At 36.2% G+C, this 25,615-nt stretch overlaps 1 protein-coding gene, 1 long non-coding RNA gene and 2 other non-coding genes across 4 annotated transcripts; 1 reads left to right on the top strand and 3 right to left on the bottom strand.

Moving 5' to 3' along the window:
- Positions 1 to 3,399: 3,399 nt before the first annotated feature.
- On the bottom strand, positions 3,400 to 3,473 carry TRNAV-AAC (transfer RNA valine (anticodon AAC)). Its single transcript has one exon. It is a non-coding gene; the product is annotated as a tRNA-Val (tRNA).
- Positions 3,474 to 9,583: 6,110 nt separating this feature from the next.
- LOC112275617 (mavicyanin) lies at positions 9,584 to 10,863 on the top strand. Its single transcript, XM_024506126.3, has 3 exons — positions 9,584 to 9,784; positions 9,905 to 10,035; positions 10,186 to 10,863. Exons 1-3 carry the CDS (start codon positions 9,616 to 9,618, stop codon positions 10,417 to 10,419), a joined length of 534 nt encoding a protein of 177 aa, XP_024361894.1. The 5' UTR covers positions 9,584 to 9,615; the 3' UTR covers positions 10,420 to 10,863.
- A 12,315-nt stretch (positions 10,864 to 23,178) lies between these two features.
- TRNAQ-UUG (transfer RNA glutamine (anticodon UUG)) lies at positions 23,179 to 23,250 on the bottom strand. Its single transcript has one exon. It is a non-coding gene; the product is annotated as a tRNA-Gln (tRNA).
- On the bottom strand, positions 23,191 to 25,102 carry LOC149986582 (uncharacterized). Its single transcript, XR_016500405.1, has 2 exons — positions 24,914 to 25,102; positions 23,191 to 24,216 (listed from the first exon to the last, which is right to left on the bottom strand). It is a non-coding gene; the product is annotated as an uncharacterized LOC149986582 (long non-coding RNA).
- Positions 25,103 to 25,615: the final 513 nt, after the last annotated feature.

The following is a 25,615-nucleotide window of genomic DNA, read 5'->3' as shown; positions in this document are numbered from 1 at the left end:
AAAAAAAACATACTTAAAAATCAATATGGATTGCCTTGATTATATGAAGTAAAAAACTAAACCAAAAAAAATTAAATGATTTGTAAAATTAGAATAAATTTAGTTATAAGATAATAAAATCTAAACTATATTAACAAAAGTTACAAAATAGGTCATAGGCATAACTTGTATGGTGGGGAAAAATTATTCCAATCTAAATTCCACTTCTACCATTTCAATTACTTCAAATTGATTTCAAAATCAATTACACAAATTGAACTTGGTTTCAATAATCTCATTTTTATGAAGACTCATTTGAATTTAAGATAGCTTCAACACAACAAGACCATACCAAAGAGCACCAATTCCTATCGATACTCTTCGAGTGAATCAACTTCTTCACAAGAAAAGCAGAAAAGACTTTTGATAACCATGCAGACTTAGCCCGTAAATGATGCATATCAGGCTTAACAAAAGCGGTAATTCTGAAATAACAAAAGCGGAAACAAAGCACACGATGAAGTATGGCTTCATAGGATCAACCATGCACGTGCCAGAACTGTAGAAACCACCGTATAAACGCCGCAATCCGAACATTCGGTCCTGCATTACAACAAATAATAAACCTCCACCATCTCCGCAACCAACAACACCAAATTGGATGCGGCGGCCGCTCCACTGACAAACGCTCGAACCACAACACAGCCCTACCAAATTTAGATGTTTGAGCGCACCTCGTCCCAGGAATGGCACCACTTCATCCCCATCTTCACAACTAAGCATCCAAAAGGTGTACTCACAATTTCGGTGACAACACACATCAGCCATGATCCTCGGTGGAGATTGCACAGTTATGCCTCCTGCCACTTCTGGCGTGAACGGACAATGAACAGGAGCACCGAGGCTGTCCAGGATCGCTGCGCTAATTCAGCATCACGCCTATCAATCACTCGTACCTACAAAAGCCCAGCCAGCATTCGCAGTTTCACTCAAGTCATTCCGCAAGATCGTGTGACATTGTCTTCTGCCTTCGCCGTTGCCTACCACCGCCTCGGCGTTTGTCGACCTCGGAAACAGGTTTCTCTGACTGCAGAGGCCGCATCAGCGATGGCACCTACAGCTGTGGCAAGCAAGGCTGGAGGGATACCATACACAGCGGTGGTGACCGTCCTGGCGCTGGTTGTCGCCTCCACGCTCTCAGTTGGAGCAGACGCCAGAAGTTTCAGACCTGGCCATGACCATCAACACCACAGTCCTCCAGCACCTCCAGGCTACAATGAGCCATCGCCGTCTCCTTCGCCAGAACACGGCGACGGACCAGTTGGAGCCCCTGCTCACTTCCCACACGCGCCGGAGAGCTTCTATGAGGGTCCAGCGCATGCGCCGGACAGCTTCTCTGAAGATCCGGGACATACAGCCGACTCTCCGAATCCACTGGATGTTCCTGCACCATATTCTCCGGGGATTGGATACTAAGTAATTGGCATCGCGTAAAAGCGATGGATCGTCGACATCGATGAAGACGATCGGCTCTCTTTCAATCAGGAATATAATCTCCTAACGAGATTACCAGATAGTATAGTCTCCTAACGAGCACGCCCGACTTCGACCTCCGACCCTTGCATTGCACAAGCGAGGTTGGAGAGTAGATGTTCAGGGGCGGAGCCCCAACTAGATAGTAGTAGCTTGTCCGTAACCACCTAAGCTATCGTACAGACCAGGTTGGATTTCGTTCCTGTTTGTGCTGTTGCGCTGCGCGGGACAGTGTAGGATCCGCCGCGGTCCGAACTGTGCCACAGCTAGAGACTGCGCGTCATGTTCCGGGCGCCGGTAGTTGAATATCTCCTGTTGTGCCGTGTCAGGCTCAATTTGACGGCGTTTCAATCGCGTCATATGTACGAGTGGCTTTGGTAATTGAAGCATTTCGAGGCTGAAAACCTCAATCCACTTCCAGACGTTCTTTCCAAGAGTGTGCAATGCCGTGCAGTGTGGAGGTTTTACGATGATTGAGAATTCGGAACAGTCTTTGAGAGTCGTGCATTTTTGTGGTCGTAACGTTGCATTCGTCCACTTTCTGAAAACGTGCATCGCTGGGATGGAAGGCGTGGGCGGAAACTTGCGGCACTCGGGGAGGACGACGGCATTCTCTTCCTCGCATCGCTGAACCCATTGAGCATGAGGGTCCTGAATGTCTCAGGAACGCGCATGAGGAGGGGGGGCGAGAGAGAGAATCTAGCTCGAGGTTTAGGGTATGTGTGCGCGGCGTCCGTGATCTTTTGATGAGACGCTTGTGCTTCTCTATGTGCAGGCTGCGACACGGGCGTTCATGTCTTCGGTGGACCCAGCGCGACACATCACGCTTCCTTAGAGACGGGGCTTCGTCCGGGTGCAGTATTGCAGAATCGACACGAAGACGTCAGGTTTGGCCACGGTCACCACGGACTGTCAAAGAGGCCTGAAAGGCGAGCATATCATCCGTGGCCTGTTGCGCCAACCTGCGTTCCATTCATCAGAACGCGCTAGCTTTATCAGTTTTGGATACCGCAAGGATGATTCGCGCAGAAGCTGCTGTTGTGTTCGGGCTCAGGGTTTGGCTTCTAAACGTTGGTCCACGTTACAGTAATGATTTCCCGACTGAGCCTGCACCGGCTTCTGCTGTCAGCTAGTTCTAAACACAATTCCACCACTGAAAATCGCGCAGCAGTGGGTATCCTTCCAACAGGTTTAGTGATGAGTTGCCTGGGGGATGATGCAATTGACACCAGCACAAACCCCGCGAAGTTGGTGGACCGTTTCGCATCTACAGGAGCAGTGTGCGCACTGGTACGTACAGCTTCTCGCCGCATTGCGCCCGTCATGCTTCCAAGCACGGGAAAACGCCGGGTGGAATTCGAGGCGTATTCCAGTGCTCCATGTTCTATCGGTCTAGAGACAAGCAGATGAGCCCGCCATGGTCTGGAGTATTCTGGGAGAACAGGGCGGTGGAGAGAGTCAGTTTGTGGAGGGATGCCTAGAGAGGTGCGGTGTGAGTGGAAATGAGCACAATGCTGGCATGGGGGGGGGGGGGGTGTTGGGAAGTGGAGCTCAGGGAGCATTTTGACGAGCGAAGGGCTGGTTGAGAGAACGCAGTAGCAGAGAGGACAAGTTGCAGATTCTTGCCAGCAGCGAAAACGAGGCATTTGTGTTGGTACACGCTGTGGTGGAGTCGGCGTTCAGGGTGGATTGGATACTGCTGGGATTGGTACCCGGATTGATGGGGGGTTAGATTGATAATACAGGAGTACTGATGCTGACCTACGAGAACGGGGCAGAGCGCGACATGGGGGGGGTACGAGACGCAGACATGATTGCAATCAGGGCACTGTGCAGGACAAGTGTTAAAAGGATGCGTGAGGAGTTGAAAGAGCTAGCAGGAACAAGTGTTTTCGCCCGGGTTCGAACCGGAGACCTTCAGTGTGTTAGACTGATGTGATAACCAACTACACCACGAAAACTCTCATCGGCTGCAAGAGAAGGGGTACTTATAATCATACTCTGCTTACGAAGTTGAGTTCATGCAACTCCCCCTCCAATGCCACACGCAGTAATGGACGGTAGACGGCATCCATTCAGAGGCGCAGTCCGACCAGAAAAACTCCCCCCCCCCCCCCCTCAAATCCCTTAACCAATGCTCCAGGCTTCGAGTCAATTGGCCCCTCCCTCCGTCATGAGACTGTTCCAAACTGGGGCAAGGAAGAAAATGATGTGCACTGGCTGCCTGGCCTCCCACACGTTCACAACTCAATGTCATTGCGAGAGTTTGGATCATCTACTTTTGGTGTCACGCTGCACAGCCACCCCCTCTCCATTTCTTTCTTTTGCACATCGCACCTCACAAGTTCCTTTGTTGTGGAACACAGTTTATTTCGCATTAGCCAACACTGGTTCTGCAGCTTTGCAGGCAACACTGGGTTGCCCCACCCACCCACGCACCCCACTTGCTCCTTGTGCCCCTGCTCCCTACCATTGTCTCTTTCTTTTTCTTCTTCTACTCTTGTTTTCTTCCTTTCATTCTTTCTCTGCTCTTTCCCTCTCTTCACTTCTCTTCTCTGCTCTTCTCTTTCTGATGGGGAGATGGGGAATGCAACACACACTAAAGTTCGGTGCTTTCCTCATCAGGTCGGTTGAAATTAAAGCATCCCCGTCCCTTGTTCAGTGCTCTCCATACCAACTGCTGCTGCAAGAATGTGGCAATTTTCCAGAGCCCCCCACCTACTGCTTGCAAGAAGCTTAATTGTTGGGAAAGCATGATCTTTAAACTAAGGCTGTTTTATTTATATGAATCCCACAATCAATTTGTGATGAATATTGAGAACTTGAACTGTTACCAAAATTGTTTTGGTATATGCTTGTATATGATTGTTGGATGCTTAAGGTTGTTAGATGTCTTTGTGGTGTAGTAAGACATTCTATGTTGTAGAAAATCCACCTGTAGCAACATTCCTAAAGATAAAGTTGCAATTCCTCTGCTACTTGTTAGGAGGAGTATCCTATTTGTTATTCTCAAAGCTAATGGACATACAAGTTCCACAAATGCTTATTCAATGATTTGACTGCATGTATGTAAGATGTTATAGTAACTAACACTTGCTAAAGACACATGTAACAACATTAATTTTGTTATTAGAATCAATATGTAATAACAATAAAAGCTTTAGCTAATCTTCTATTTAAGGATTACATTAAGTACCAGATAGAAATGGTGGTTTTTTATTTTATGCATTATTAAATAGAACTAAAAAAAAATAGAAGAAGATGCAACTTGTGTAGGATGTGTAGTATCAACCAATTCTCGACATTTTGCAACTATTAGAATTGTTGGACTTATTTGCATCTATATATATATATATAGTTATTTGTTTATTTATTCGTTTATGTAATAATAAGTTTCCTTCATAGAAAGTAGTATCATTTGGTTGCTTTAGTAATGTGAAATCTGTTTCTTAGTCACTAAGAAAGTATTAGTATAACTACTTTATGTAGTACATTTTGTAGAATAATATTGTTATTAAGTACAATTGGAATACTTAATATGGTGATACTATTCTAAAATCTTAGATATGACTAGAACTAAGACTTTACCATCTATAAAGCAATGTCAATTTACAAAAAAATATTATAATTCTAAGATGTATTGAGATATTAAATAAAGATGAACTATTAATTGAATGTTGATTTTATTTATATAGAGCACATAGAAGGTTTTTAGCACTTGAGTGTTGTTATAGATCACATTTACACTAATAAAAGTTTTGAATTTATAATTTAAATTATAAATTAGAGATAAAAATTAATATTTATCTTATTTTCTTTAGTAATTTTTTTTAATTTTAAACTATTTGTTAACTTTTTGGATAATGTTTTAGTATTAAACTCTATTTTTTATACTTTTTGATTTAATAATCAAATTTATCACTTTTTAGGCAATTTACTCATGAATATTATAATTTTAGAAGCTTATACATTTGATTAAGTAAACTAGATTTTTAAAAGATGTCAACTGAAATTAATACAATTGACATTTATTTGTTAATCTTTAATATTTGTGTCATATTAAAGCATAAGTCAAACATTTATCACATAGATCTTGTATAAGGACAAGTATTTTGTATATTGTATTGTGGTGTATGTATAGAGATATTTATTTTTTGTGATGTCAAGTGTACATTTATAAATGGGAGATGCATTTTCAAATACAAACCGTATGCTCTGAAATAAACTATGTGTAACACTAGGTGTAGATTAATTTGGATCATGTTGCATATTTGCAAACCAAAAGTTTGCCAACAATGATTTCAAAATATATCATGCTGAAATTTGTAAAAAGGTTAGAAAATCCAAGACGATTCAAGTAAAACCTAGTGCAAGATTCTAGATTTGAGTATTTCAAAATCAAAATCATGAAGGAAAACAAATTACAAAGTTATCAGATTTGTTATTAAATTACTCATGCATTAATAAATAGAAAGAATCTGTTATTTCTCAAAGAGTAACTTGTCATCAATCTAGTATTACGGGTACAATTTAATATTATTCAGCATGTATCTGAGAAAGCAACTAAAAGTTGGAATCCTGAAGATTCCATGAAACATTAGAATGGCCGTACGGGAACACAGAGCTGGTACGCAATTATACTTCGATAATACATCAAATCAGGGTAGTATTGATATTTAACAGTGGTCTTATTCAATTGTTATGTTTTTGAGTAGTGCTTACCTGTGAAATGACAAAAATCAAATATATATATATATATATATATATAAATGATAATTGATTACCTTCCTCACTTCATCGTTCATGAAGCAAGTAAAATTTTATCATGTTAATGTTTACATTAGATTGTGTCCTTTGGAATTTATTGTAGATGACAACATAAGTGATTATTTCTTATTATACATAAAGTATAATATTGATTAATAGATCTTTTATTTCTTGTTGTGCTTTGCTCTATCACTCAAAAAATTACTGAATTTTTAAATTGAATATTGCAATTACAATAGTGGTTTATGTTATAATATTTTCATGTCTTCCAAAAATACAATTGGCATTTAACTGGTAAAATTATTAATGAAGTATTTTACACCTAAATTCAGTATTAAAAGGGTTATGTTTATCATTTTCAAAATATTGAATAGTTTTAAAAATTAAATTGTTAGTAATGTTTTTTTCACAGTATCCTGATTATGTAAAATATAAATTGTTTTTTGTTCAAAAGGCAAATAAAATTTTAACATGTATTTGATCTTGGCTTTTATAAAGTTTTTGGCTTTTGCAATCATTCTTGGCTTTCTTGATTAAAAACTCAAAAAAATTATGTAGCAGCTTATCAAGAATTTATCATTACAAAAGACATTAGAAGAACAAAATTGAAAGCAAGTAACCACATTTTTTATATAATGGCATAATATAAGGCTCTCTTATTTTACATCGTTGTTGGTAATTGAAAGTATCAGATATTTTCACGTTTTTTTAGAATATGGATAAACATGGCACATGTTTAAGTTTATTATGAATAGTTAATAATTAATTTCACTTCTTTTTTGGAATTTGTTATAAATTTTAATCTATTAATTTACAATAAAATTAATAAAGAAGTTATGCTTTGTAGTGCACAGTAAAATTGTATAATAAAGTTTTTTTATTTCTAAGATTTAAGTTGAATTAAAAATATCGTGTGTGCATTATCATTCATTTTATTATTGGATCTGATACTTATAAATTTATAATCTGAAATAAAATAAAATACAAAACACACATATTTATTGATAGATCTCAAGATATGTTTAGCAAAAACAATCCTAATAAATACCTTAAACTATAAATAATTTTTAATATTATTTATTAACTTTGTAATAAGTTCTAACAATAAATCTTTTTGAAAATTTTAGAAATTTTGTAATTGATCCTTAGTAACGTTGTGTAATAATTGCTAAAAAAATTAAAATTAAAGCAAGAGTTTTTACTTCAATTTTAATTAAACAAAAGGTAGTTAAACAAATATCTTTATTAAAAAGTATTAATGATCTTATTTTTTCTTCCACATACAATAACTTATAAAATAGCCATATAAAAGTTTTCTAAGAACCACTAGGCTTGTGAAGCTAGTATCTAGATTATAAGATATATTTTTTTAGTAAATTATTAAATTTAAGAAATTTACAAGAAAAAAGTCTATGACCACATGATATACACAAAGGCACTTAAAAATCAAAAATAAATCTTAGAAGTTTCTGCAATACTGTAAAAATACATAATCATTGAATGATATCGAATATTTTTTATTTAATTTTATTGAAACAAAATTACGGATTTCTTTCTAAATTTCAAAACCTTATAAAATTTCAAAAAGTTAAAAAATACCTTTAAATATTAAAAAAATATCAAATGGTAATATTGAATATTTTTTTATATATGTAATTATTTAAGTTACATAACTGTAATTTTAGAGATGTTGATGTAGAATTGAGACATTTGGCATAAAAGAAAATTTTAATTATTGTTGATTAAAACTTTATGAAAAACAAGTATGTATGTAGTTTATTCAGCATCATCACTTGATTAAACCAGTTAGAGTTGAAGGTTGTTGGTTATTGATGAGTTTTTGTAACAGTTTAATATGATAAATTTTATATCTGAAGAAATAACAGAAGTTTATTATTATTCTAACCAATTTATTGACAGTGAAATTTTATATTTCTGAATATAGAATGGAGTTATGAAATAGAGTAAAATTAATGTTAAAATTCTAAACTACAGCACTTGCAAACAATTTTTTATGAAGTTAAATCTGAAGGTTCTATATATAATTTCATAAAATAAAAATATCATAGTTATTTGGCACTCTTGAGATTGCTTTTAGATCTCAATTTTTTATTTCTGAAAAAACGTATATGATAGTTTCCATATCTATAGATATATAATTATGTTGTACAACACTTTTTAATCTCAAATTGCAATGTGTTATCCTGCTTGTGATTTATACAAACATGTGCAAATACATGTACGATGTTTCATTCAGCAATACTGCCTGTTGATGTTCTTCCATTATTATTATAGAACCAAAATCGTTACAAGTGTGTGACATCATACATGCACACATATCATGTTGAATAGTCTATTAGACATTGGCAATAAGCAAAACATAAGTAATGACTATTTCTCAAATAAATAACAAATCTAAGCGATTTAACAAACAAGAAAACAATGGAATCATTTATTAACTTTTCATTGATACAACTATATTATTCCCATGGCCAACTATTCTACATTCTAAATTATAAACGAAATAACGTATGTGTATATATTTTTACACAAACATCCGCTTTTTCCACAAAAAACTGGAAATTGAGCGCAATGGCAAGTAAACATTCCGGCGTCTGTCATGACAAAGATATCACTCACAAAACTCGAAAGCCTTGCATTAGTCATCTCAAAAACCCCTCTAAAATTATCAAACATCTGCCAAGTTAGCAGCGTCGCGACGAGTGCGTGGTGTGTACGGGGTCGAGTGTGTGCGTGCGTGGTCGAGTGTGTGCGTGCGTGGTCGAGTCGTGACCCTGCAGCACGAGCCATCCCTGTCAGGTTCTGAAGAACTGGCATTCTGGTCAAGTCGATGGGTTTGTCACCGCGGTGAGGAATCTAGCCTAGGGTAGAACGTTCTAAAGTTCTCACATCCTGCCTATGGCTACTGTTTCGCCGGGTGTGTAGGATCAATTCTCCTCCGCCACAGATTCCGCTGTGCCGCTTTTAGGTTCAGGTTCTATTGAAGGATTATTATGCCTGTAGCCAGTAGGATGGGTCTTACCTGTTGTGTTCTTCTGGCTTATTTTGGTATGAGCCGCGACGCGATATGCTCTAGGGGTTTCGAAGCAAGTGTAACCGGAGAAAACGCGCGGAAGGACAGGAAGAGAGGTCTGTCAACATAACTAGCTACAGAAATTTTAGGAGGCCTGCCCCCTCATCCAAGCTCTAACGGAATCTCGCCTTCGGCAGTGACTCACGAAGTAGTCGAGTTTTCAAGGCTGACAAATATGGGTTGTATTGCTCTGTGATTGAAAAAACGTCGAGTTTCCTCTGATCTGTCTGCAGTCGGTCGAGATGAGGGGGAATTCTGTGCGTCTGTTGCTGGCTGTGCTGCTCCTGGCCGTGTCAGTTTCGGAATGCGTCGAGATAGTTGTGGGCGGCACAAAGGGGTGGACCACTGGGTTTGATTACGATGCCTGGGCTGCAAGCCAGAATTTTCGACCACGAGTTGGGGATTCTCTCGGTCAGTCTCAATAGCTGCAAACCCATCTGTGTTGCTTCGTGTTATGTGATTTCGCCGAAGCCTAACCCGTCTTCTTCTTGTCGCAGATCATTGCTGATGCCATCTTTTGGTCTTGTGCAGTTTTTCTTAACCCTGACTCGGAGTACCACACCGTCAGCCTCCTCGACTCCCTCGATGCTTACCAAAGGTGTACCTTGGGAGGAATACAACCTAATGCTACCCACCCTGCAAGACCGGGGGAAAATTACACGGTAAAATTAATCTCTCAACCTTCTTCTTAGTCCTTGCTATTTGCAATCAAACCGAATCAATGATTATTTCGTGCATTCTCCGTGCCAAGCCATAAATTAATTCTGCTTTCGGACTGTATTAAAAATGCTCGGTGGATGTGTGACCTCCAGATGATAATCCCAGAATCCCTGTCAGGCAAAATGCTCTATGCTGTCTGCACTGTCTCGGGTCATTGCTTGGAGGGTCAGAAGATTTCGGCCACCGTACTACCTGCTGCCGTAGGAATCCCTCTGTCATCCCCACCGGCGTCACCGCCGGAATTGAGTGACGCCGACATGAATCAATACATTTGCTGGACTACGGCCATTCTGCTCATCGTCGCTTGCTTCTGGAATTCTGGCTGAGTGCAGCCGCGCCCACAGAACTTTCTCCATTCCATCAACTTGGTGAGTAAGTTTTACTCCCGGACTTCACGTGCATTTGGAGAACAGTCCTCTAAACATGATTATTTGTTGGAGGCATTGAGGCTATACATGCAAGGAGCCGAATCACCCCGACAATGATTTGGCGAGTGAGCCACTGAGAGACTGTTCTTGATTTTTTTTCCCACTATTTTTACACCCAATAAACGCTCTTTGCGTGCCAAGGTCCTGCAGATAAACATGTGAAGTAGTCTCATAAAAAGCTTAGACGCGGCCTTTGAGAGATGAGCAGGCTTGTTTTTTTTAGGAATCACGAATTTGTTTACCAGCAAAGAGATTATGGGGACGTTACCCTTAACACAACACACTGTAATGCTAACATTCTCCATTGATTTGGAATGGTTTCGGCCATCACATTCTTCAGCATCCAGTGTGTCCCATGTTGGCTCTGTATGAACTGAAAACTTCAGTTCATGCAGAGAAACTGATTGTTCCTTCAACCAAATTCAATCCTGCTTGAGAAATGTGTCTGAAATTGGAATGATTCGCTGTGTGTTGCTGCATTTTCTGTGATCCTGAGGGGGTGTGCGGAGTCAGAAGGTCGATGACTATCAAAGTTTCTTTTTTTGGGTTATTTGGAACTTCATTAATTTAGCAATTATGGAACCAAGTTTGCAGAGCTGAGCTAGGGCTTCCACCATCATTTTTCAGAGTTTGTACAGGCATCTTTATTTTTACACTACTTTCTTATACTGAATTGGATGCTGTAAATAGGACAGATGTTACGAGTCTATTAGGTGCGAAATATTGCGATCCAGTTATCACTGACTGGAAAAATTGAAAAAGCATGACGTCGAATAAACTAAAATTTAATTTTTCAATATCCTCAGTTCATCGCAGTTTGTCATCACTGTCATCTTAGAGTTACATAAAAATACCACTTCTTATAAAGAATTTGTTGAGAATAGTGATGTAGAAACCTAGTCTTGCAGACAAAGTGCCCGAAAATCAGCCGTGGGCAGACAATGTGAACTAGTAAACCTATTCAAAACCCTTTCAAATCATTGAACTCGCCAAAATTGGCCACTCATGCATTCAGATTTGGACACGTTGAGGCTCCGGGATGGCTCTTCACGCTGGCGCGCAAAGCTGCCGTGAGTGCGAAAGGTCTAACATTGTGTCCTAAAGTATTACGCGTTCAACCATAACAGAGCAAGATATCAGATCATCTTCTTACTCTTGGCCACAACTCAACGGAGGGACAGGGAGTGATTAGTGGTAGGACTGATTATATTAGGATTCCTAATTTTAGGGTTAGCAACTTTTTAACACAATATACAAGAAGACATGCAACTACTGGAGGGGAGGCCGGACTGTTGCACACAACATAGCTCGGTGGGTAGCAGATGAGGGCCCACACACCAGTCACCCCAACGGAGTCAAAAGAAGGACATCAGGCTTAATGTGTTAGTCATGATGACAAAATGAAACTAGAGCTTGTGGCTGCGACAACCAATCTAGGCATATATGCAACCATACATCCTACTCGAGCGTCTTTGGCTAACAACTCTGGACGAGGCTATTCCTCAATAGGGCATGATTTCTTTTGAATAAGAGTGGTAGAAGTAAAGGTTAAAATTGACAAGGTGAAACATGAAATGGAACACATTCTATTTTGTCTAAGGGCATCAAACCGTGAAAAAAACATAGGATTGGTTAGAAGCCTTAAGGAGGAGTTGCAACTATCCAAAACTCTGCAAAACCTTAGGTCATGGATTCTTCCAAATCAGCAAGATGAAGCATCTTTGTAGAAACTGCTTTTGCACACATCTCACCTATCTAAGTGAAGGATGTGCATTCTCTAGCCACAGAGTTTAGAGTTTGACCCAAGTAGATTAGTCAATATAAAGATGCCAACTTAAGTCACACTCAAATCTGTTTCATATAAATTTCTAAGTAATATTCAAGAAATAGTATTGGATTGGTATCAAGGACAAGAACATGACAAAGCCAAATAAACAAGTGAGACTTCTCTCACAGAAAGATGACAAAATAGAAATAATTTGATATATATATATATATATATATATATATATATATTAAGAAAAAAACTGGAATGGCTATTGCCAAAAGCCAAGAAAACTAGAGACCCTTGAAACTAGACTGGAAGCAAGAAAGGAATTGACAAGAGTGGAGAGGGCTTCACTCTTGTCTCTTTATATACTATCTAACTAGGGGCTACATGGCGACGTTCTATAGGACCTCCAATATATATTGACTTTGTATGACACATGCCTTGACTTATAAGGCAAGTTTTTCTACGTGTGGGCCACATTGTTAGCTTGGTCTTCAAGCTGATAACATGTGTGGCACATGGCCAACTTGTTGACCACATTTCTAATCCCAAAAAGTCAATTAAAGACACCTATAAAGTCAAAGCAGGGTCTATGAAGCTTCTAGGAAGCTTTGATATCAAATACTATAGAATTAACTTATTTTTACCTACTTTTATTCACTTCTACCTATTTATACATGTAATAATTGGCTTACATGTGTATGTCTATAACATTACTCCCCCTTCTAGGAACGAGTTCCACAAGGAGCGGTCATCATATATTGAGGAAGTCTATGATGCGACGAATTGTATTCTCCACATACTCTGATCTTTATTCTCTTTGAAGATGATTGATAGGGCCTCTCAACCATCGGTAGTATTCCATACCAGAGCGGAAAGACCACCCAATTATTTGATCATTGTTGAGGCCTTCATAACTTCTTTCGAATAAAATATTTGGAACACCATTAGGAGTTATTCCTACCTCTAGTAAAATCACCAAACATTGGGAGTCCCTTCCAAGGTTGTGATATCAAATGCATTGTATTTCGCCATCTATTCGAGGAAGAACATGTCGTTCTTGAAGATCTTCATCTCGATTGCATCATCTTAAAGGTTGAGACAATTATAATGTCTCATCTGGTACGTCAGCAAACGAAGGCTCTTGAGTCGAATCCACTGGTTATTAGTTCTCTATCTCTTGAGCATCACAACTACAAAGAAGCTACAAACAAAGATTGAAAGTAGAATGATATCTTACCTAGATCTTGTTTCTTTTATAAAGAAGGTTTTCATCTTGATTTTGATGGATGTCATTGATGAAAAGCCTCCACCGCCTTTATTGCATTTGGAAGATTCTTTATTGGCTCCCATGTGCATTCACTAATATTATATTCGCCCTAATGGATAAGATATTTTAACTTATTTTGGCGCTGCCTTGAATCTAAAACTTCTTCTACTTCAAACCCTTCATTATTGTCTACTTCTATAGGAAGAGGTGGAGCTTGTCGTCTTCTTAGTATATCCACTGTCTTGTATGGTTCAAGAAGAGACACATAGAATACTATATGGATGTTCATTGACTCCGATAGATGTAAACGATATGCAATTAGATTGATTTGTGCAGAAGTAGAAAATGGTCCAAGCTTTCGATAGTCCAACTTGTCACAAGGACGAGTGGTCTTGATATTGCGACAATGTAACCATACCTTATCACCCACGTGGAATGGTGGTTGTTCCTTTCAATAGACATCCGCATTGACCTTTTGTTGTTCTTGAGCTTCTTTTAACTACGCCTTCATCGTTGCATGTAGCTATGACAAATGAATTACCAAATGTTTCACAGCAGGATTTTCAACTTTTGAAAAGTCAAAAGTATCAAATCGTAGATGATAACCATAACTAATAAAGAAAGCTGTTTGTTTTGTAGAAGAATAAACCGTTGTCGGGGTAGAGAGAGTTTGCCTCAAGAAAGCGCTGGGCTTCTGGCTGTCACTAAATACTCAATCAAGTTTGAAATATAAGGGTAAAAATTTTATATATATAAACTCCTCTCCTTTGGAGCAATTACATCAATATACAAGCCTTAAAATCCAAAGAACACCAAAATACTTGATAAGGTGTTATAAAAAACTTATATATCCTTATGAGGAATTTTTCTTGAAGTTCAACAGCTCATAACTTACGATCTAACCGTCTAAAAAACTCCAAATTTTACATGGATTACTGATATATCTTTAGCAACTACCACATCAAAATTCAACCGTAAATTCGTCTTGGATCTTGTGATATCTTGAAAACCCTAACTGTAGCTTCAAACCCTAGCTTTTTTACACCCGTGTACAACTTCTTTCATATCTCACAAAGGAATTATTCAAATACTATGAAACTTTAATCTAAAGCTTCTTAACCCAATTACACATACTTGTGGAAATTTTGAGCCAAAAATTCGTCCAGAAACTCAAGATATGGCTTCACCCATAACTAGCAACAAAACGATATACTTACTGCCTTCAAATTACAAGTGCTGTCTTCAACGCCTCATAACTCCTTTACTCAATCTTAGAATTCACTATACAGTAAGTAGAATGTGTAGCCGAGAAAATCCTCCCTCCAAATCCAGTCGCCGATCTTCCGTTGCTCTCCGTATTCGTATGTGATGCCTAAAAAAAGTGACAGTAGGTACGAAATTGACACCTTATCTTTGAACATTCATATCTTTTCCATAAAAAATCGAAATCACACAAAATCGTCACCCAAATTATACCCAAAACCATAAACCTTCTGATCCTAGCCTCAAAAGCTCGAATGGCCTCGAAAGAGGAACCCTAATTCCTAATATGGCCTCAGGCAGCCTCCTCAAAGCCCATTGGGCATGGTATTCGACCAATAGGGATGAAGTTCTTCATCCCTTGCCTTCATCCAACCATGCCTTACTTTCATCCTTCCCAATAAGCCTCCTTCTAGTTATATTTTCATCTTTTAACTCCTCCCTTCCCTTAGTCTTTATACTAACTAACTAAATCCTATATAATATAAACTCTATGATCAAACTAGATTAACTTCCAAATAATTTTTCTTATTTCAATTCATTTTAAATTAACATACTAACTATTCTAACTCACATTAAGACTTATAAACATATTACATGTTTTCACTAATTTTTACATACTGTAAGTAATTACAGTACGACACCGTGTTATTGTAAGCAAACTCTACCAATGGCAAAAGAGTTGTCCAATCATCTTGTTGGTAGTTAATGGTACATCTTACATATCGCCCCAAAACTTGATTAATATGCTCCGTTTGTCCATCAGTTTGAGGATGGAATGCCGAAGATAGTTTTATATGTACTTTTAGAATCTTGAAAAGAGTCCACCAAAATCTTAATACAAATTGAGTTTTTCTATTTGATATAATATCCTTGGGTAATCCATGACAACAATAGATATTGTCAAAAAAGAGCTTAGATTTTTCTTCACTCGTGATGGATTTTGTACATGGTACAAAATATGCCATCTTTGTAAAACGATTTACTATCACATATATAGAGTCATAAGAACCTGAGATTAGAAGATCCATGATGAAATCCATAGAAACAAAAGACCATGGTTGTACTGGAATAAGTAATGGCTGAAGAAGTCTATAAGGTCCATGACAAGGAGTTTTTGATCTCGAGAAAACATCATAAGATTGTATAAAATCTTTGACTGCTTTCTACATTTCGGGCCACCAAAAGTCTTTGGATATTAGTTCCAAAGTTTTATTGTACCTAAAATGTCCTGCTGTTGGAAGGTCATGATGAGCTTGAAGAACACATAATCGAGCTTCATCTTATGGAACATATAGGCATCCCTCAAAATATAGTAGATTGTTCTTGAATTCAAACTTGGAAGTATTATGAGACTTTGAAGGATTTTCCTTAATATCACGAATAAGAGGATCAGAAGACATACTTAACTGAACTTGCTTAATGAAAGTTGAATCAACAATTAGTATTGATTTCATTGCTCAAAGATGAAGATGCTCTCGCTTCAAGAGAATTATCTGTTGTTGATCAAAAGTAGCATCTCCTTCCTTTGGTGCAAGATAAGATTGTCTAGAGAGTGCATCTAAAAAACCTTGTTGTTTTCCTGGTCGATAAGTGATCTTGAATTCGAATCTTAAAAAAGATATATTCCAACGAGCTTGGCAACGATTCAAAACACGTACTCACATAAAATATTCAAGGTTCTTGTAATCTATATACACGATGACTGCACTAAGAGCACTTTTAGATAATGGTGCTATTCTTGAAATAAATCCACGATTGCAAGAAGTTCTTTGTCGTGGATCTCGTAGTTGATCTCAGCTACTGAAGATTTTCTAGAATGAAAAGTTATTGGATGAATTTTATCAACTGTTCCCATTTGTGACAATACGGCACTCAAAAGTAAACTTAATACGTTTGTTTTCATGAAAAATGGCTTAAAAAAATTGACGCAATACAAAATAGGTGTAAAAACATAGGCTCTCTTTAAAGCTTCAAATGCTAATTCTGTTTCTTGATTCCATTGAAGTTTGTCTTTATAAGTTAAATGTGTAAGTAGAGCTAAAACTTGAGAGAAGTCTTTGATGAAGATCCGATAGTAGTTCGCAAATCTCAAAAAATATTGGACATCTCTTACCGTTTTTAGAATCTTGCAATCCATAATAGTTTGAACTTTCTTAGGATCCATCATAAGTATATCATTTGACACGATGTATCCTAAGAAGCGGACTTGAGTAGTAAAAAAATATACACTTTCCTATCATGGCAAAGAGTCTTCCATCTCTTAGTTTTTGTAATACTTGGCAAACATGAAGTTCATGTTCTTTTGGGTTCTTAGAATAGATTAAGATGTCTTCTAGGTAACAGACAACACAATCATCTAAGAACTCCCGAAAGACATCATTCATCAAATGTTGGAATGCTGTTGGTACATTTGTAAGTCCAAAAGGCATGACGTTGTATTCAAAATGTCCATACCTTGTTCGAAACGCAGTCTTCCATTCATCTCCTTCTTCGATGCGTACCAAATTGTATACTCCCCATAGATCTATTTCAATATAGACCTTAGCTTGATTCAACTGATCAAGGACTCCATATATCAAAGGTAGCGGGTACCTATTTTTGATAGTGATTTAGTTGAATCCACGATAATCAACACTCATCCGCAATGATTCATCTTTTTTCTTCACAAATAAAATTGGAGCTCCAACTAGAGATTTGGAATGGCATATGAAGTTCTTGGCCAAATTCTCTTCAATATACTCCTTGAATTCAGCCAACTCATTTTGAAATAAATTATAGATTGGTCCAAATGGCAGTGGTGCTCCTTCTTGAATGTCAATTGAGCAGTCATAGGAATGATGTTCTGGAAGAGTATCCACATTCTTTTTCTTAAATACATCTTGAAAATCTTGATATTGGCTTGGAATGCCACTTCAAGTCTTTTTACTAGTAGAAATAAGTGTGGCATAAATGACACAAGGTAATCTTTCTTTTGCGGCATGCAAAAAAGCACTTGCACATATAAATATAGGTTTAATTATACTAGACTTATGACTTTCTATTTGATTAACTATACTCTTAGTTATACTTTTAGAAAATTCAAGACTACGAGAAGTGCAATCTATTTTAGGGATAAATTTTTTAGCCATGATAAATCTAAAATAACTGGATTAGAGGGAGATCTAATGATATTAAATATTACAAAGCTACTATGACCATTAGTTGTTACTTCTATAGGAAGAGTTTCATGAATAACAACTACTGAAGACAATAGACGACCATCTATGACTTCTTTATGAACAAGTTTAGTTTTCTTCACTAAAAGTATGCTATATCTTTAAGCAAATTCATCATCTAAGAAACATACTGAGGCTCGTGAATCTAGCAAGGTAGAGGCATTGTCATGTTCAGGTTGTAAAATAACATTTATCGTAAAACAAGGAGAGGGATTTGAGGAGAGAATAAGACCTTCACTTGGTGTTGTACAAGGTTCTAGCCGCACGGTCCCTATTGTAGCTGAACAGACTTGTTTTCTGACATACTATCTTCTTTGATAGCCATATTTCTTATTTTATGATTGCATCACTTCTTTAGGTAATGTTGAGTAGTGTGCTTAGGTTCTCTATAATATAAGCATATTCCTTTCTGATGATGACAAGTCTTTTCTTGCTCAGTAAGATATTTGAAACGTACTGCATCAATTTGCATATCCTCTACTTCCAAATATATGTATTAAGAAGATGTTGATATTGTCATAGAATTATAGTAATGTTGAGGTCCACTTGTACAGTTTTCAGATTGAAATTCAAAAAGATGATTGTCGCACTGCACAACAAAGTCAATTATTTGACTCAATGTTTGAAGATCAGGTAAGTTGAGCATTAATATTTACCTCATATTGTAATCCGTAGAAAATTTGGCTAATAAGTGCAACATCATACTTCTTGATATCAATTGCAAGTTATCAAAATTGTGTAGCATACATTATTACTGATCGATTGCCTTATCGTAAAATATGGATCTTATTGATTGCAACACAAATTGTATCATGTTCTGTATACATAGATCAAAACTCCGCCAAAATAGCCTCTAGATTATCTTATATTGGATCTCGTCGTTCAAGAAAAGATGAAAACCAAGATAATGTTGAACTTGAAAGAAGCATATCAACTAATTTAACTTGCAATCTTGGAATTGGATAGCTTTGTCGTTGAATTTCAATCACAAGTTGTACTAAATTGATAAATCCTCTAAACTTTGATCTGGTGCCATCAAACTTCTCGAGTAGGATAATTCTTGGTTCTCTAACACTGGGAAGGCGTTCCACCATAGGAAAAGGGACATGATTTGGTGCAGATGTTGAAGTAGCTTCAATCATTTCTATATCTTTACTTCCTGCACATCTTATTGCTCTTTGTGGTGGTAAATTGAATTGATGCATCGCAAGCATTAACTCCCTCAATTGCTCTTGCATTTGTACCATTGCACTCTTTATTTCAACAAGTTCTCCTATGATAACACTTAAAAAAGAGAAGATGTCTAATATCCCTCAAGACAAATAGAAGAAAAGACTTGAGAACAAAGAAAATACTAAGGACAATATCATCTTAGAAGAGGGTAATCCGCAACTTTTAATATGCTTATATCTTATCAAGAGAAAGGAATAATCCACTCTTAATTAAGATTAGATAAAGCTCTGATATTGTAGGTGTATTCTTATCAATTTGTCAAGGATAAGAACATGATAAAAATAAATAAAAAAGTGAGACTTCTATCAAAGAATGATGAAAGAATAGAAATAATTTGATATGTATATTAAGAAAGAAACTGGAATGGCTATTGCCAAAAGCCAAGAAAATTAAAAATCCTTGAAACTAGACTAGAAACAAAAAAAGAGTTGACAAAAGTGAAGAAGAATTTATTCTTGTCTCTATATATACTATCTAACTAGGGATTACGTGGCAATATTCTATAGGACCTCCAATATGTATAGACTTTGTAGGACACATGCCTTGACTTACAAGGTAAGTTTTTCTATAAGTGGGCCACATAATTAGCTTGGTCTTCAAGCTAGCAACATGTGTGGCACATAGCCAACTTGTTGACCACGTTTCTAATCTAAAAAGTCAATTAAAGACACCTATAAAGTCAAAGCAGCATCTATGAAGTTTGTAGGAAGCTTCCATAGTAAATATTATAAAATTTACTTTTACTTATTTTTACTTACTTCCACCTATTTATATATATAATTATTAGCTTACATGCGTATGTCCGTAACATGTCCTTAGAAGGTGGATAATGTCATAGACATACACATGTAAATCAATTATTACTTATATGATTTAGATTATAATAAGTAAAAGTAGGTCATTTCTATAATATCTTTTATAGAAGCTTTTTAGAAGCTTTATAAATGTTGTTTTGACTTTATAGGTATCTTTAATTAACTTTTTATATTAAAAACGTAGTCAACAAGTTGGCCATATGCCACACATATTGATAGCTTGAAGAACAAGCTAATTATGTGGTCCACATATAAAAAACTTACCTTGTAAGTTAAGGCATGTGTTCTGCAAAGTCAACACATATTAGAGGTCATGTAGAATTTCGCCACATAGCTCCTAGTTAGATAGTATATCTAGAGGAAAAAGTGAAGCCTTTTTCACTCTTGTCAACTCCTTTCTTGCTTCTAGTCTAGTTTCAAGAGTCTGAAATTTTCTTGTCTTTTGGCAATAAACCATTCTAGTTTCTTTTAAAGTACGTACTTCTTTATTTTTATTTTGTTATTTTTTCTTTGATACATATTTCATTGATTTATGCATCACCTTCTTATTCATGTCCTTGACATATACTCTAATAATGGAGATTGCTTATCAATTACACTAAGGCTCTATTTATTTATTTTTCTTGACCTTTCCAACTACTATTGTAGAATACGCAATATTTTTCTCTAAGATTTTGACCACCTCCATTTTTTGAGCTTCCTTGCTTTGTATTTTCTATCTTAACTTGTTGAAAAAATAAAGCCTTATGACTCTCTTAGTGGAAGCACGAATAATGTTGTAGTAGGAAGAGTTTGCCTCAAAAAAGTATTAGGGCTTTGGTTGTTACTAATTACTCAAATAAGTTGCAAGTTCATAAAACAAAAATCTTATTTATAGCTTGTCATCATAAAGACAATTACTTATATATAAGTCTTGGATACATAAGAATTCCTTAAATGTGACCATATATTTTAAAACCACTTCTATTCTTATAGAAATTCCTTCTAAATTTGTATTACCTAATAACTTCCAATCTAATTGTTTAATTGGACTCAAACTTCTCTACATGTTAATTGATAACCTTAACTACATCTATAAAAACAATCAATTGTAGATTTGTTTCATTGATTTTGAATCTAATAATAAAGAAATTAATCTAGCTATCATTTTTTTCATAATAGGTGGATAAACTTAATAAAAATGTAGTCTATTTAAAAATTTCTTATATATAAATATATATATATATATATATATATATATATATCAAAATCAATATGCTTAACTTTTTTTAATTAAATCAATCAATAAGAAAAAATCAAAAAACATATCATTATTTACAATAAGATTTTAATACTTATTATGAAATAATTTTTTTTTTATTCTATAAGAAATAGAATAAGAATAAAATATATTTTTAGAAAAAATAAAATTAATAAACATATAGAAGAAAAATAGATTACATCTTTTAGAAACATATTAGAAGAAAAAAACTAAAGAAATAGGAGTAGGCATAATCTCCTTATAAGCTAGATGCTTATAAATACAATTAGAATTTTTACAAAGTACAAAGTTGTATTGTGTTTAAGGCTGTATGTTGTTTGATTTTTTATGAATAATTAATTTTTATAAATTTAAAATAAAAATAAGAAATAAACTTTAAACATAAGAAAATAATCATAACAAAGTATTATGGTTTACAAAGGCTTTTTGAGGATTGAATGACCTAAATCCAATAATAAGTGTAGTAACAGATAAATCAATAAATATTCAATATTAGAAAATATTTTTAAAAGTAAAGAATTAGAATAAAGTCTTTTTTATATATAAGTTTTATTATTATAGGCAGAATAATCAATTTTTATTTAAATAGAAAAAACATATTTTTAGTATAAGAAAAATATTTCAAATAAAAATAAAGTCAAATTAAGATTTAGATTTGACTACATTAATCTAATGCAAAATTAAGTTTAAATGATTGTAATGAAACAAGTATAACTTCCATATGGTTGATTGGTTGGTGATTATTAATTAATTGATAATAGTAATTACCAAGTTAAATAATAAATTTTATTTCAATTAATTATTCAAAATAAAATTCTTATTCATATCTTAATGCATGAACATCTATTCATCTTTTGTCTTTGAATTGTAACACATTTGATACATAATGTCAATGTGTTATCTAAATACTTTTTTTTATAGAATCTTCATTTCTTTTTCAATTAATAATATTTAAATAAAAATTGATTTTAAATTACATTCTTATTGGAAGCTAAAACATCAAAAAATACTTTTTATACCCTTATAAATTACTCTAAATTCATTTCAAAGGTTTTTTTAGAATTATCTAAGTATGAAATCTAGCTCAATTTTGTCAAATAGAGCTAGTGAAAGGATTAATGAGCAAGATTTTTTTTAATATAAATATATCAATGTATATTATTTTTTGAAAAAGTGAAATGTCCAAATTATTTATAAAATTACACTGTAACTATTTTATAGTGACATATTATCTCTAATAATTTAATCATTTCAAAGTGCTATTTCATTTTCATTTTCATTTTCTTTTTCTTTTGTTGTGGCTCAACGTGCAATTGTTTCAATGAGATGTTGAAAGATTTTTCGCCTATAAATTTACCAATTACCACAAACTTTTCTAAATGTTGTACATCTTCAAATACAATTTGACAATCAACTTTTAAAAAAAAATTATATGTTTAAAGTTTTTAGTAACAAGTATCTAAAACCATATGTAACACTAATTTCTAGTTCTTCACTATTATTATTATTATTTTCATTGAATCTATGCTGAAGTGAACACACACACACACACACACACATATATATATATATATATATATAGTTTCACTTGACTATGTGTTGCTTACAGTTTTATCTATGGATTATTTTTGTTGTGTCATCTCTTTCACTTGAGGAAAATAAAAAGAAAGCATAAGAATGATTAAAAGACAAATCCAAATGCTCTTCAAAAGTAATAAAATCTACATTTATCTGAAAAAACAATCCTGTGTGTCTTCGTTAATAACGATGCTAACAAGCCAAAATAAAAAGTCATAAATTCTTTGATCACCTCCAAACTTTTATAAATCAGGTCCCACCGAGATTCGAACTCGGGTATTTGGATTCAAAGTCCAAAGTCGTAACCACTGGACCATGGGACCGTATGAGCAATGTAATTGTTCAACTGTATATATGTAAATTTTTATAAAATATTAAAATTAAACAAATATAATTTATCGTTGGATGGAGCTTAAGGGCTCAGCTGGTTTCCTTACGAACACCCCAGAGTGAGAGCACCATTAGGGTGATTAACCCAGTGCTGGGATTGTTCTTCTTCTGCATTCTCGTTCCACTTGGCACTTTATATCATTATTGGCAGCTGGGCGTTACTCGTGGATGCATTCTCGTTCCACTTGGCACTTTATATCATTATTGGCAGCCGGGCGTTACTCGTGGAGCTCTGAAAGTGTGTCCAAGCCCTGACCCAGATATTCATTCGAGAAGAATTTGCTCGCCATTGTTCAACTGCCGCTATCAATTGCGACAGTTTGTGCTGAGATTGCTACTGTGGGTGCTTGAGGATAACTTCCAGGCTAGTCTTTAGAATCCGATGTGGTTGGAACTGTTAAGATTAAGCTCTCATTTTCGTTTGAAGATGTCATCGTTAATAGGTGGAGTGTTACATTGCAAACTAAGTGCCAAATTCAGTTCTGCTGGGGTTGCAATTGGAAGGAATTCTTGGTATGTCGACCTTTCGAACTAGATATATTGCTTTTCGATGTAGAATAATGAGAATGAAAGTCTTTTGCGGAACCGAAATGAGATTGTATATTCATCATCGACTTCGCTGCAGGGAAGCTATGTTATGTGAGTAAAGCCTTCTGCTTCATAATACGGCACGTACACAGCTAAAGCACTTGAGCTATTGATGGGCTCTGAGAGTAAAATAATCACTCTCTAAGCACATCCTTCGATTCTCTCAGGAGAAAGAAATTCATCGCTAACGTACAAGAATAACTGAATTGAATGAGACCCTCATATCTTCAGCATACACGTTGGCTGCCATTGAAGTTTATGTGCCTGCTCATTACAAAGGAAGTAGATCCAAGTCCTGCTGCCAGCCTCACCTGTGCGAGTCACGCATCAACCTCAGATTATACTCACGTGCTTAAAGCAGAACAAATAACGACTAGTAAAGACTTTGACTTCAATATGCGTGCTTTCAAATGGCGTCCGATTTATTGATTAGTCTATCACACACGCATTGTCGATACTGCCTTGATCAATGCGGCATCTCAAGTGAGGTGCTGGGACAAATCTTGTGATCTATCAAAAATCACCACTCGTAATTGATGTGCATAGCTTCAATGGCCGCGACATTACTCTGTTCATGGAACCCACTGCCGAAAGTCACGAATACACGCACGCGAATAATCAAACTTTACCATGGAGATTATTAGTGATGCGACTTCCCAATCACTCTGTTGCAACAGGACCACATTCCCCACTCCAAACTCGGGAAACTACAATCTCGTGAAGCAACACTTAAAATAAGTCCATTGCTTGCCCTAGTTGTGGTGCAGAGCAACGACAAGTGAGAGTCAGAGACCAGCACAAAGCGGTCAACAAGGGCACGCAAAACGATGAGCTAAGGAGCGACGCTTGTGTCGGGGGCTGGAGACAAATTAAGACTCGACCAGCATGGAGCTTTCCTTTATGTTAGAGTTGACGCGATCTCAGTGCCGCACTGCCGCCTTGCGACCTCTGCTCACGCATGATTCCACTAACATGGAGCATGACCTGCCAGGTGATTGCTGTGCATACCCTTCAATCGTACGTTCTCTCCCCTCATTCATTCCCCTGTGTCACATTCCCAGAATATACATTCCTTCGCGTGCCAGAGAGCAGCCTCAGCTTGACAAAATGCATCTCAACAACAATTCCTCACATTCCCCAAAAACTCGTTTCTCGATGCAAACAGTCTGTTGTTAAGAGGGCCAACTCCACAACTAGGGGTTCGTTAGTTCACCGTGCTCCAGGGAATCTCGAACTGCGCCGCTCTACATCCGTCTTCAGATGAATAACTGTGACGAAGCACCGATGTACATCCATGAAACTCATCTAGCTTGTGCCACGTCAGATAACGGGGGACGCTTATCCACCACAACAATCGAAGGAATGAACTGCCACGTCAGGATAGTCGTTTCAGCTGCTCTGCCACTTGGCTAGCTCTGGGTCCCATGTCTGCCTCGGTTTTGGGTCCCATCCTAATTCCGTGTAGGGGTTTGGAGGGACACGCGTGGTCTATTATTTTAGAAACCCGGCACAAAACATTGCTCATGCTAATTCTGGTTTGGGACAAAAACATACAGCTTATTAACTGGGGTGACTGAATCAGTTACTCAGGGTGGGTTGTTTTTACATCTTTGGCTTTCTAATGTTCCCCAAGCAGATTGACTAATCACCCTGTGATCTTAATTTTATCAAGGTTGTAAAGTGGGAAATGCTCATTTCATGTTCATTTAA

This window comes from Physcomitrium patens, chromosome 23, assembly GCF_059467195.1.
Source record: "Physcomitrium patens ecotype Gransden chromosome 23, ASM5946719v1, whole genome shotgun sequence".
NCBI lineage: Eukaryota > Viridiplantae > Streptophyta > Bryopsida > Funariales > Funariaceae > Physcomitrium > Physcomitrium patens.
This window is presented reverse-complemented; position numbering and strand designations above follow the sequence as displayed.